This window comes from Chionomys nivalis, chromosome 15, assembly GCF_950005125.1.
Source record: "Chionomys nivalis chromosome 15, mChiNiv1.1, whole genome shotgun sequence".
Taxonomy (NCBI): Eukaryota; Metazoa; Chordata; class Mammalia; order Rodentia; family Cricetidae; genus Chionomys; species Chionomys nivalis.
In genome coordinates this window covers 26,400,383-26,415,106 of record NC_080100.1, presented here as the reverse complement: position 1 = coordinate 26,415,106, position 14,724 = coordinate 26,400,383, and the positions used below count along the sequence as shown (strand labels likewise).

At 38.9% G+C, this 14,724-nt stretch overlaps 1 protein-coding gene across 1 annotated transcript in view; it reads left to right on the top strand.

Moving 5' to 3' along the window:
* The window catches only part of Ttc33 (tetratricopeptide repeat domain 33), a 36,781-nt gene extending 27,573 nt beyond the window's left edge, over positions 1-9,208 (top strand). Inside the window, exons 3-5 of the mRNA XM_057789405.1 lie at positions 672-753; positions 4,252-4,383; positions 6,726-9,208. Of these exons, the coding sequence (XP_057645388.1) occupies positions 672-753; positions 4,252-4,383; positions 6,726-7,079 (568 nt within the window). The 3' untranslated portion in view covers positions 7,080-9,208. The remainder of the gene's footprint in view (positions 1-671; positions 754-4,251; positions 4,384-6,725) is intronic.
* The last annotated feature ends 5,516 nt before the right edge of the window (positions 9,209-14,724 follow it).

The window sequence follows — 14,724 nt, the reverse complement described above, 5'->3', positions numbered from 1 at the left end:
AATATTTAAAACAAATTTGTTAGAGTACAGATCCCATCAGTGAAGTCATTTTGGTAGCGACTTCTCAGCTCACAAAACTCTTTTAAAATGTATTTTTATTATTACTATTAATTATGTATTTATACCTGCTATGGTGTGTGTGTAGGTCAGAGGACAAGTTCGTAGAGTTAGTTTTTTTTTTTTTTTTTAACCTCTCTGTGGGATACAGGGATTGAACTTGGGGGTTAGGCTTTACCCCCCTGAGCCATTTTGCTAGCCTGAGCTCCAAAATCTTAGAAAGAGATTTGTAAGATCTCTTATTTATATTCTGTCCTTTTCTCTTGTTGCTTTTTCCCTTCATTTCTTTAATTTGCCTAAGGTTTTTTTTTTAACAGTATTGTTATCAATTTCTAAATAGGAAATTTTTTTAGTAATTATTTTCAAGTTCCTAGTTTTCAAATTTAACATGTACTCTCAAAGATTTAGTTAAAATATGAAATTAAAAAAATTTGGGTGGTGGTGGTGCACAGCTTTAATCCCAGCACTCTGGAGGCAGAGGCAGATCTCTGTGATTTTGAGACCAGCGTGATCTCAAGAGTGAGTTCCAGGACAGGCTCCAAAGCTACAGAGAAACCCTGTCTTGAAAAACAAAACAAATCAAAGTGATATTAATGCAACATTAACAATTACAGGTACCAGGAGGCAATTCAGAAGTGGGACGAAGCACTGCAGCTGACCCCAGATGATGCCACCCTTTATGAGATGAAATCACAGGTACCAACCAAAAGGAATTTGATTTTTTCTATATAATTAGGCTGTGTTTGTTTGGTGAGCAGTGCTGAACAAATATGTCTGCTCTCATTTCTTTCAATACAATTTATTTTTAAAAATATTACTTAAAATGTTGTATTATATATAAAGTTAGAAATGCATTTGCTTTTGCAATGAGGTCAACTGTTATTTCAACCTAGCTTTGAGAAGATGTAACATGGAAAAAATTATTAGTACATTTTTAAAATAGATGACAAGTTTCTACTTTGGTTGTAAATTAATTGTCTACCAGTAGCTAATTTTTCTTCAAAATGAGGATGCATTGTATTTGGAATATGTATATCTATATATACACATATATGCATACATGTATACCTATATGTATATATATATATATATGAATTTAAACGGTATGGATCTGCTGCTCCAGCATACCTAGAGCTACTCCTAGTGGAGTGTGTACTAGTCACTCAGTGAAGATGTTTGAGAAACCCAGACCTAAGCCTGACCAATGGAGGAGCAGAGGTTGAAACTGCCTTTCATGTACAAATTCCCCATCTAATGTCACTGGATTATCAATAATTTCTACTTAAACAGATCTTTTTTGGGGCATTCATTTCAGATTTATCAGATGCTTTGTATCAATCAAATGTGAGAGCGTATCAGATCCCAGTAACAAGACTATGGGAAGGAGTTCCTTGTCAATTCTTATTCCTAACAAACAGGATCAAACTCTGATCCTGGAATTCAGATACTGGAATTAGAATGACCAGTGTTGACTTGATCAGCTACTTTGGTAAGGTTGCCAAAAGTACATTTGTGAAAGCCTTTATGGGTGCTTTGCAGGCTGGTGCAGATAGTTTTGTGATTGGCCAGTTTGGTTTTGGTTTTTACTGTGTATTTCATTGCTCAGAAAGTGATTGTGGTCACCAAGCATGTAATAGTGAGCAGCATGCTTGGGAATCTTTAGCAGAGTGATCATTCACAGTATGGCCTTGGTGAAACATCTCCAAAAGCTTAGAGAACTGGTTTAGAACTGCGGCAGCTGATAAAGCCCATTGATAAGGGCTGTGTCTAACAGCTGAAGGGATTGGAGCAGAGGAGTTTAGTGTCAGTCACAAAGAGGGAGGGAGTGGAACTTCCAGAAGATGAAGAAGAGAGAAAGAAAGAAAAAAAAATAAAAGAGGAGGAAAAGGCAAAATTTCTACTAAATTATGGAAAGACATTTTGGAGATAAAGGTGGAAAAGGCAGTCATATCAAACCTACTGGAAACCTCCCAGGCTGTATGTCACAGCCACATAGGGGTGGACAGCAAACATGAAAGAGGACAGCCTCAACACACAAATCAACAGTGAGTTACATGGCGGCAATGACACCTGTGGGTGTGCATTTCTGAAAAGCAGAAGGTGGAGGCTGACAAGAATGACCCATCTCTAAAGTGTCTGGTCATCTTGCTGCATGAAACTGTAGTCCTGGCTTCTGCTTTCAGTCTGGAAGGTCTCCAGACACATGCTAACAGGATTCGGAGGATGACCAAACTCGGTCTAAGATGATCACGCTGCTGTAACTGAAGAGATGTCACCCTGGGAGGAGATGGGGGAAGGCAGCTTCGTCAGAAAAGCATGTAGCTACATCTTCAGTACTCACCTTCTTTTCTTCTGTTTTACAGGAGTTTTTGGTTTACTTTTGTTAATATTTAAAATATCATTGTGACATGATAACTAGGGAAAATAAGGGTTTTTTCTCCTTAGGTATTTTTTTTTAATATTTATTTATTTATTATGCATACAATATTCTGTCTGCGTGTATGTCTAAGGCCAGAAGAGGGCACCAGATCTCATTACAGATGGTTGTGAGCCACCATGTTGTTGCTGGGAATCGAACTCAGGACCTTTGGAAGAGCAGGCAATGCTCTTAACCACTGCCCCTCTCCTTAGGTATTAAAGGTTTCTCCTTGGCTTATTTGAACAGGTTAGTGGAACATTTGTTGTAGGAAGTAGGATAACCGTGGTCGATAGCAAGCTGAATTCCTAGACTGAATCTCGCCACTGAAGTGTTCTGAGATATTTATCTTGATGTTCAAAAGAAAAAAAAATGTTAAAATGCATTGAGTTCTCTTCTAGGATCCCCTTTTCAACGTTTCCATCCCCTCTAGTTATTTCTGCATGCACTAATCTTACATAATTCAGTATGTAAGCTAAATCAACTTGATAGGAAGAATTCCCCACAGGGCTTGTTGCCCAAAAGAAGTACTGAGGAACAAGACATTAAACCTCCCTAGGTCTCATAAAGCCAACCCAACAGTAACTAAGTAAGGCTTATGAATGGAAGTGGAGTTCCCAAGTCACATCTGTCTTAAGAGGTAAATACAGATGAGATGAAAAGAAAATAAATTGCATAGATCCGGGCAAAAAGGCTGGGAAAGATGTGATTACCAGTTAAGAAACTAGCATTTGTATTAAATATGCATTTCTAGTACTTAGTGGCGACCCTCTGTATAGAGAGCCTCTGAGCACCTGAACTAGTTATCTAAGGAATACTGACGGTCTCAGACAGCTGGGTGTGGTGGCACATGCTGCCGTCCCAGCACTCTGGGAGGCTAAGGCAAGGAGAGTCAGGAGTTCCAGGAGCTTGAGCTCCATAGAGAAACTCTCAAAAATTAAAGCAGCAAAACAGCCTCTAAAAAGTGATTGCAGTTCAGCCTTGATGTATATTAACAAGTATTTTTCATGTAATACTCTGAAATGAAAGTCACATGCTTTAGTAGTTTTATTTTATTGAGGAAGAACACGAATAAATTAGTTCCGCTGAAGCAGGTTCCTTAAAGCCCTTCATTCGAAAGCTTTCACATTCAGGGCTAAAATACGTGCGGGTCAGGGGACGATTCATGGGAACTATACGAAGAGTTTAATTTAGGACCTAAGAATGGTGTTCGTGTCAAGAATGTTCCAAAATGTCCATGGACTCAAAGGATACAAGTGAAGTACAACTGTTTCCCATGGGTGTTCGGATCTCTAGTTCTGTGAATTTTCTGATATGTGTGGCCTAAAAAGCCCAGTTTTGAGGCCTTCAGGGTGTTTAATTCTCACAGCAGGTAAACTGTTATTGTTGGATGACTGGTTGAACCAATTCATTTTTCTAGGTTTAACAGCAAGACTTGTGTGTTTCCTAAAAATGACATTGTTCTAGAGTAACTGTAACGAAAGCTGGCCTCAGACAGCCTTGAGCTGCTGTGGCCGGAGCACAACCACTTGGTTTTGATCAGATGGACATAGAGACACTTTATATTTTCACTTATTTGGGGAGTAAAAAAAGGTCTAGAATTTCTGATACTGAATGTAAATTAGGGGATAAAAATCCATGGAAATGCTGTATGCCGGATTAAAATATATTTTGTAAAGGAAAATCATTGTTTGCATATAATTACCTACCAGTATTTTGCTAGTTTATACTGCATAAGCTCATGACAGGTTTTGTTTCTTCTTCTTTTTGGCACATAGGTCCTGATGTCCCTTCATAAAATGTTTCCAGCAGTACATGCAGCCGAAATGGCTGTCAAACGTAACCCACACTCATGGGAGTCTTGGCAGACTTTAGGCCGTGCTCAGCTTGGATTAGGAGAGATAGTCCTGGTAAAGAAATTTAATTGTTATAATGCTCAAATTTAATTATATTTTGATTTTTAGGATAAATTTCTTCTATATGCATGTTGTATATTGAGTATACCCTTTCCTGCCTCGTCTTGTGTTCCTGTGTTTTCTCTATCCCCTTTTCTCAATTAACCCACCCTGTTAGTCTACATTGTTCCTCTACATAAATTTGCTTTTATTTCCATTTAATATATACATAGATTGTTTTACGTGATTTTATAAAATCTAGGACCAATGGGTGACAGAAAATATATATTTGTCTTTCTGAGACTGACTTATGTCCTGAATATGACTGTCTCTAGTCAATTCATCTTCCTAAAAACAATATAACTTCATTCTTTATAGCTAAAAAATGCATTGTATATGTCTACCCACCACATTTTCCTTTCTCGTTGTTGTATACCTGGGCTGTTTCCTACTTAGCTCTTGTGAAAATTGTGCATAAATATCAATGTGTAAGTGTCTCTGTGATGTCCTTTGAGTAAATACCCAGGAGTGCTGTAGTAGGATCAAAATTGGGCCAAATAATAGATCAGTTTCTAATTTGTTTTTCTCCCTAAAACCCCTCTATGCTTTTCATGAAAGATTCTCACTGGGTTTTGATTTGTGTTCTCTGATAGCTAATGAGGCTGAACGTTCTTTCATGTTTATATTGGCCATTTGTATTTCATCTTTTTCTAATTTGACATTTTAAAAATTGTGATTACATCATTTTCTTTTTTTCTTTCCTCCAACCCTTCCTATATCCCTCCACTTGCTCCTTCTCAAATTCATGACCTCTTCTTTGTTGTTGTATCTGTGTGTGTATGTGTGCTTATTATATGTGAATTCACAAGTACATAAATATAATCTGCTCAGTCCGTTTAGTGTTAATTGCATGATGTGATTTCAGGGCTGACCAGTTGGTATCAGATAACCAGTTAGGGTGTTCATTTCTGGGAATGACCATGCCTCCCTCTTTCAGGATTCCTTATTCGCCAGTAGTTCTTTTTCTAGTGGTGGAGCCCTGTGAGAATGACCCCTTCCATGTTACCGTGTCTACTGGTGTTGTACTTGGTCTTGTGGGGAGCATCATTAGTCTTAGTGGCATAATATTGTTTAAGCCATATATGTATATGTGTATATATATGTACATATATATACACACAAATATGCCTTACTTATATTTGTTGTTGATTTCATATATTGTAGCTTTTTGGAGCTTATTAGTCTTACAGTTTTTTTTATTGAGATTCACTATTTTGTCCAGGCTAGCCTTGACCTCCTTGGTGCAAGTCACCCTCCTGTTTTAGTTTCCTGAGTAAGCTAGGACTCAGGCACCTGTCCCTGTGACTGGCAGTTCTGATAGTTATCTTGTGGAGTCTTTCTATAAGTAAGATAATGTCATCTGCAAATGGGGTTAATTTTACTTCTTCCTTTCCATTTTGATGATTCATATATATTTTCCTAATTCTCTGGCTTAATTTAAAGTTCAGTTTTGAGCATAAATGGGAAGGGCATACCAACTTGTCTAATACCAAATGATCAGCCCTGAAAACATACATGCAAGTAACATTATATAGACCGAGGAGGTTATATTTAGGAATATATACATATGTGTATGTATATATATATACATACACACACACACACATATATATATATACATAACAATTAATGAAAAAAAGCAATGTTGAATTTTAAAGAGTAAGAAAGAGTATATGCAAGCATTTGGAGGGAGGACAGGGAAGGGAGAAATGATGTAATTATATTATAATCTCTAAAATAAATTTAAAAAAGAGAAATGGGAAGACTGGCCTCGTTCTGATCTTGCAGGAAATCACTCGGTTTTTCACTGTTGAATGTGATGTTGGTTTTGGGTGTTCTATTGCATGGCTTTTATTTTCATGTATTCCTAGATTGTTGACTTTTTAATCACAAAAAGACACTGAATTTTGTCATATTGTTTTTCTTCACCTATTGGGACAAATCCTGTGATTTTTATCTTTCATGTGTGTTGTTATACCAGTTGTCCATGTTGAACTGTGTGATCCACCTCTGAGAGATAAACGATTCTGTTAAGGTGCTCAAGCCCTAGTACCAGTGCCCCTACTAATTTTAGCCCATTGGTGTTTTCTCAGTCTTTCCCCCTCACATCTGTATTTTTCTCCACCATAATCATCTGGGCAGATGGCCTGTCTTTTGTGTTAAAATTAACTATAGTAGTATGCTAGAGTAGACATGTATGGATGCATATATACCCGTACTCACCTGTATGTATATAATTGTAGTTAACATGGTGATTTTTAGAAATAAGACAAATGAAAAAAATCTTTTTCCCCCAGGCAATTCGAAGTTTTCAAGTAGCCCTCCACATATACCCAATGAACCCAGAAATATGGAAGGAGGACCTTTCTTGGGCAAGAAAGCTCCAGGAACAGCAGAAAGTAGCTCAGAGGATTGAAAAAAAAGAAATTCCACCCGAAGGAACAGACATCTCCCCAGAGTCAATCCCTGACTATGACTTTGAAAGCGACGAGATCGTTGCTGTTTGTGCAGCTGTTGCAGAGAAACAGAAGTTGGTGTCTGCAAATAAAACCATGGTTATCGTGTCAGCTTCTGGAACTGTGGAAATAGTCAATGAGAAGGAAGAGGGCACCTCCACCCCAGATGGTGCTGTCTTTATCAAAGCCCGATGAAGTATACGTGGTGAAAAGATGTTTGAATCTAGGTTTTTTTTTTTTGTTTGGTTGGTTTTGGTTGCTACTTAATGCTTAGATGACATTCGATATCCACCTTGGAGGGGGAGGGCAAAACTTGAGTTTTTCAGATGAGGCATATAAAAATCAAGTAGTGGAATTCTTTAGTGATTGGACAAGCAAATTATACTTAAGGTTAGCATCTTAAGTGAAATGTGTTTTGACTGTTGAACATTTGATTGGACTGTTGGGAGAGGACATTTGAAGATACAATTTGGAAATTGTGTTCTTGAATAGAGATTAACTTACAGGCAGTGTTATTACAATGTAGACTTGCAGACTTTGGTTTTATGATAAAGGAAGCGTGTGACTTCTCTCCCTCCTAGAAATCCGCCATTTGTCTCCTTTCCATTTTTCTAGCTGCACTAGTGCAAGCTTGAATATTTCTGACATTCATCTTGATTCAAAGTTATCGTTTGGTTGTATTTGATATATTTGGAAGTTTGCCTAAAAATGCATGCAAATGTCTGTATCCTGAACATTTCCTTGAATTTTTGTTCTAATTTGTGCTTATGTTTTGACTTTAAAGTTAAAAGGTGGTAACTGTTTTCTTCAGTACTTGCTAACTGTGAATACTGATGTCAGAGTGACGTTTCATTTCATTGTCAAGGTCAAGTCATCTTTGTCACAAGTCATTCATTTGTAAAGGTGAATGGCATTTGGAGATTGTCAGTAAATTCTACGATTACATTATCCTGGTCAAAACAGAGTTTCTTTCCTTTTTTTCCTTTTACAGGGGAGGATGTAGCTAGGCCCCTAGCATGCTAGACTAGTATTCTGTTGCTGATCAAAATCCTCCTATTTCTTTTCTGATTTTTACAAGTATGCAGAGCCCAGCAAACAAATAGTAAGACAGGTCTTCCTTTTTAACCCAGGCTAGCCTCAAGACTCTTCCTGCCTTGGCGTCCGGGACTACTGGGAATACAGGCTGGGGCTGCCACAGCTGACGGATATTTCTCGCTTGTAACTTTGCAGTGGACAGTTTGTAAATGTCTTTCCAAAGACGCTTTTGTGGAAGTATTCAATGAAATGAAAAAATAGTTACAGTTTCACATCGGTATAAAATAGCAGTCTTTAAAGTAAAAAGGCATTGATATTATTAGGGTGACAGTATATGACTGACAAGCAGGGAACTGGAATGTGATTGGTAGTGTAATCCCATGTGTGGAGCAGGTATGGTAAGGAAGCAAATGTCTCTCATCCCAGTCTTGTCGAAGGCAAGGCAAGAGGACTCATGAACTCACGGCCAGCCGGGGAGACACGTAGTAAGACCTTGCCTCAGAACAAAGCAAAAACAGTGGAAAATAAATCAACCAAAGAAAAAAGCTTATTAAAAATCCTCATTCACAGTTACAAACCAATACTATTATTACCATGGGTGACTGTTTCTATTATGTATATTGTAGTACAAACAAAACATACACACTGTCAGGTGCTGTTCTTCCTGATACTCACGAAGATATAAATGATGTAATTTTTCTCCATTAGAGATGAAAGTTATTTCTGTTGTGTTATGAAATCTTAACAAAAAGTTGGAACATGTAATTATGGGCAGCATTTTTGTGAGGATGATATGTTTTAGAAGGTATTTTAGGGAAATGTTCATTTTTTTTTTCTTTCCGGTTGGAGAAATCAGCAGTTGCTTTAAATAGTGTTACATCCCCCTAAACTCTGTCATCCAGAAATAAGCCCTGAATGGAGAGGTCAGCTTTAGAATGAGTGAAGAAAAATACTTTGTTAAATAGCAGGGGATATTCTCAGAGGACAGATGGCTAGAGAGGCGAGTACGTCACAGTCGCTACGTTACATCTGGATATCTGCTTATTGTGTAATTTGTGAAAAAATAGCCTTTCCCTTGTGTCTTGGAGATTTTCCTCTTCGATTTTGAGAATTAGGTAGATTTTATTTTTCTCTATGTAAAAATATGCATGAAACATTTGTATGGTTCCCCACGAGCACTGCTTAGTCAATTCTAGCCATTTCTAGGAAGAACTTGTCTTAGTTTGGGAATACTTCCTCTCACTTCCTTCTGATTTTAGGAAAGACTTTTTTTTCTTTTCTTTTTTTTATTTTATGTTTTATTTTTATTTATTTATTTTTTAATTAATTAATTTATTTAATTATTAAAGATTTCTGCCTCTTCCCCGCCACCACCTCCCATTCCCTCCCCCTCCCCCAATCAGGTCTTCCTTCCTCCTCAGCCCAAAGAGCAAGCAGGTTCCTCTGCCCTGTGGGAGGTCCAAGGACCACCCACCTCCATCCAGGTCTATTAAGGTGAGCATCCAAACTACCTGGGCTCCCACAAAGCCATTACGTGCAATAGGATCAAGAACCCATTGCCATTGTTCTTCAGTTCTCAGTAGTCCTCATTGTCCATTATGTTCAGCGAGACTGGTTTTGTCCCATGCTTTTTCAGACCCCGGCCAGCTGGCCTTGGTGAGTTCCCGATAGAACATCCCCATTGCCTCAGTGTGTGGGTGCACCCCTCACAGTCCTGAGTTCCTTGCTCGTGCTCACTCTCCTTCTGCTCCTCCTTTGGATCGTGAGACTTCAGTCCAGTGCTCCAATGTTGGTCTCTGTCTCTGTCTTCTTTCATCGCCTGATGAAGGTTAATATTCAGGGGGATGCTTATATGTTTTTCTTTGGGTTCACCTTCTTATTTAGCTTCTCTAGAATCACGAATTATAGTCTCAATGTCCTTTATTTATGGCTAGAAACCAAATATGAGTACATCCCATGTTCGTCTTTTTGGGTCTGGCTTACCTCACTCAGGATAGTGTTTTCTATTTCCGTCCATTTGTATGCAAAATTCAAGAAGTCATTGTTTTTTACTGCTGAGTAGTACTCTAATATGTATATATTCCATACTTTCTTCATCCATTCTTCCATTGAAGGACATCTAGGTTGAGGAAAGATTTTTTTCATAACCTTTTATCTGAATGAAGTCACGGCTTGTGATACTGAAGGCAGTTGCCAGTTATAGATTGCTCTTGGCATGGAGTCTGTGCCTCAACTTCAAAATAGGCAAGACTCTACATGGCCTGCGTGCTGCTTCCAGACCGCTAAACCTGTTGTCTCAACTGTTTTGGTGTTAGTGGGTCATGCTAGTCTCTTTATTACTCAGATCTAAGATGCAAAATAGACAAGATGAGGAGAAAAAGGAAGACTTAGTTATGGAGAAAGGCTCATTTTTCCAGACCATCAAAGGTACTTTAGCTAACACTTCCATGCAGGAAGAGAAAACTGCATTGGTTATTTTGCTGGGATGTGAGTAATGGTATGTAAAAGTTCACTGAGCTTGTTAATTAGAATAATGTATTCTTATGAACCTGGAGAAAAATAACACTCATGATAATGATATAATTGTGTTTAATTATCTTAAGCAACAGTATTAGTGTTAAAATTATGTCGAATATGATTTGTATGGTTCTAGTTTCAAAATTGTACGGTATAGATACTTGTTAGAGAATGAGAATAGAGACCATACCTGAAAACTTGAGACTCCTGTTAATCTCTAGAATGCAGGCGCCTGGATGATAAAGTGTTGTATTTTAAATTAAGTTATGCGGGAGGCATTTCAGAACTCCTATCTACTACAGCTGGGGCTCATGAACAACACAGGATGGTGACAGCGTACGCACGCAAGTATTCTAGATTGCTCTTGTTGTTTGGCTAAAACTAATGAGTTAGAAGGGATTGTCTTAGAAAACCGATACTTCCACGATTGTAGCAGGACCGCGCAGCCCTGTCAGTTTGCAGACTATGCTTCACGCAGTGACTCACAGGCTGATTCCCCTTTCCCAGCAGTAAGGGAATTATTAATCAGCTCTTTAATTTCCTTCTGTGGGAAACCCTTCAAAACCCGCTTGGTGATAGACACTCTAGGCTGTGGTTTCACGACATAGCCTGTGTCTGGATGAGTTAGGAGTGAACACAAGAGCCGTCATCATCATTGTCTTCAGTGTGTGTGTTAGAATGTGATTTTCTGAGATGACTAACTCAACAAAGGAGTCTCTGGTGCCATTTTAGCATACAGAAACTCTCTTTTCAACCAGTAAGAAAGCATGACAGTTTGTGAATGGCCTCTCGACCCATGGAAGTTAAAATGAAGTGAAGGAGATCATATTTGAAGTCACATATCTTAGCCACATGCAGTTGAGTTGGGCCACTATGAATGCAAGAGCCATGGTGACCCTGCAGCGAATGCCTTCTTGAGTGTTATGTGTGAGCTACCTGTGTTGTACTTGGAGAGCCGTGGAAAGCTGATAAATGGGCAGTTTCTTGGGAAATCCTGATCTCCTCCCACCTTTCAAGGAGAGGAAGGAGCGTGGGAAACAGGGCTGGACACGCTGGTCCCTTTCTCCCTTTTCTCTGCGTTGGTCATGCCTCCTTTCAGCTACATTGTGAATCTTGCAGGAAAGGGGAAGCCTTTGCTTCAGAGCTGCCCATAGCTCAGCGAGGCCTCTCTAGGTCTGGGTTCAGTATTACTTGGTCATTATATGCTGTCATTTGGTGTCATCTCCGTGTCCCCGACTTGTCTCTTGGGTAGTTAGGCCATGAGGGAGCACAGATCATTTAGGACTCCCTTAAGCCCTAATAAAGATTTCAATTTATTTCAAATTAAGTATGAAATTTAGCAGAAGCAAAATGTCAAAGTCCTAATTTTTTTAAGTTGTGGAGATTTTATTGAAAATGAATAATGTCTGTTACAAGGCACCAGGAAATTTTGCTTGTACTATTTAAAAGTCTGCTGCCTGGGAATAGTAGTAAACCACAAAGCTGAAGGAAGGAACGCGGGGTGAGTTATATCCTCACCCACTTCCGTCGGTTTTCTTACATGACGATCATTCAGACAGAGGAAAAGGCAGCCGCTTTAAGTTTGCAGTTTGAAAAGTTCTTGACAAGTGTGTGAATATCTGCCTACCTTCTCCCGCCACTGTGAGTAGTTTGTGCCCACCCAAAAGGTCTGTACAAATCAGAAGTGTCTAGTTCACCTCTCCCCCCCTACCTTGCTCTATTCAGTGACCTATCTGCTCTCTATGACTATAAATTAGATTTTTCTTTTGTGAAATTATAAATGAATAGATCATACAGTATGTACTCTCATGTCTGACATATTTTGATTAGAACAGTGTATTTTGTTCTTCCATGCTCAGATTGATCCCTGATTTTTATGTGTCAGCAATATTTTCTGTTCTGTTCTGTTCCTTTTGTATTCTCTTGTAGGAATATACCACAGTTTGTTTAACTGCTGGTGATGATGAACATTTAGGTTGTTTCAAGTTTTGCTTTATGAATAAAGCTGCTTTGTACAAGTGACACATTCCGTTTATGGACACATACATTACTTTCTTTTGGGTAAATGCGTAGGATAAAGGCTGATTCTTGCTGTGTGTGGAGCATATTGTATGAAGCCCTTAAGGATCTCCCAAACTGTTTCCCCAAATTTCCCTTATTTCATATTTTCTAGCAGTTGCTGAAGAAATGTTTTCCCACTCATTTGTCAATATTGGTATTGTCCATTTTTACCAGTCTCTCCAGCTTAGTGGATGTTTTTGTTCTAAGTATGTATTTCCCTGGTGATGTGGGGCTGCTCTCCTTCCTTCCATCCTTCCTTCCTTCCTTCCTTCCTTCCTTCCTTCCTTCCTTCCTTCCTTCCTTCCTTCCTTCCTTCCTTCCTTCCTCCCTCCCTCCCTCCCTCCCTCCCTCCCTCCCTCCCTCCCTCCCTTTCTTCCTTCCATCTGTCCAGCCATCTTCCTCCCTCTCTCCTTTCCTTCTCTTCTCTTCTCTTCTCTTCTCTTCTCTTCTCTTCTCTTCTCTTCTCTTCTCTTCTCTTCTCTTCTCTTCTCTTCTCTTCTCTTCTCTCTTTCTTTCTTTCTTTTTTTTGTAACAGTGTTTCATGTATCTGGACTAAACTGGCTTAGCACTTGCTCTGTAGTTGACTGCTGTGTCGTTAAGGATGAACTTGAACGACTGCTCTCCCTCTTGCCTCCTCCCAAATGTCGGGATTGTAGGCATGCGACCACACCTGCTTTACCTGGTGCTGGGACTGAAGCCAGGGTGGGTAAACACTCCCAGCTGGTCTGCATCCCAGTCTCTGATGCTGTTTTTCATGGGTTTCCTTGACATTATCTTTTGGGGGGAAGTGTTTGTTCAGATTTCGCCATTTTAAACTTTGGTTCCATTACTCAGTCTTGTAACTAACACTGGATAGAAGTCTTGATGAGTTGGTAATGTGAGTGCTTTCTCTCCTGGGGTTCTCTTCAAACACAGTTCTGGGGTGAAGGGCAGTGTGTATACAGGGTTTTTCTCAGCCCTTCTAAGTCACAAAGAATTTCTATATTTTCTTTTAGTTATTTTGAGTTTTAGCTTTTGGTACTAGGTTTGTTCCTGCTAAGTTCATTTTATATGTAATCTATGGTAGAAGCTGAGGCTCATTTGATGTCTGATTGTTAATGCTGTTCATTGAGAAACTGTCCTTTCCTACCTGACATATGCCTGTCATCTCAGCACTTGGCAGCAGGGGCAAGATTGTGACATCCAGGCCAGCTGGAGCCACACAGCAAGAGCTGCCTCAAAAAATAAGCAAGTATGTATGTAAATAAATAAGTGAATAAAATAAAACTAAATTATCTCTTTTTATGATAAGTTACAGTTATTGTACAAATGTTAAATCAATTAAATTTCTTAAAATTTTGGTTGGGATCCTAGCCTTTAAAGGCTAAGCCATCTCTCCAGCCCAAATCAATTATTTCTGGGCTAGACTTCTCTTAGTCATGATGGCTTATCCATTTTAAGTACTGCTCAATTCAATTTGGTAATATTACAGTAAGGATTTTTGTATTCATGCAGGGTTTTGGCTTATATTTTAATGTCTACTTTTTTTTGCTGCAGGTAAATCTAGCTTATGGTATATATATTTACTGTCTCCCTTGTAATTTATTATGATTTGGTTCATTCTAAAATCAGTATTTAGTGACTGTATATATGATTGCTACATAGAGTTGAGTTAGACTATAGTATTTATCTTTCCATTCCCCTCTTTGTTTTTCCTGGAGCCAGTAAGCATCTTGATTTTTGTTTTTTTTTCCCATGTATATATTAGAAAAATACCCCAACTGTATGATGGATTTACAATTTTCCTTTTAGTAATGCTACATATCAAACAATCCGCCTTATAAAAAGGTCTTAGGGATGGCCTAGAGTTCTTCCCCGCTGCTCACTGTGTTCCTGACCTGCTGCAGACCAGTTTCGGCGTGCTCTCCTCATTCATGGGGTTCTGTTTATTTTTTCTTTGTAATAAGTCCTGGTTTATTCTTCTCTGGAAAGAGAAGTAATGATTTACCTGTTGAGATTGTGAGTGAGTGTTGTCTAAGGCATTGGTAAGTTTGGTGTTCTCTTCTGTCCCCTTCATCCATGGTGGGGACTGGGGAGAATGACAAGGCAAGGTATTGAATGGATGGATGGCAGAGATGCTGACGCCGATCTGAGCACTGGGGATCCAGTTCTCTTCCCCTCTTCCTTTACCCCATGTGGTTCTAGTTTGGCTCTAAAGCACCAACTGTGGCCCATGGCAACTTCATGT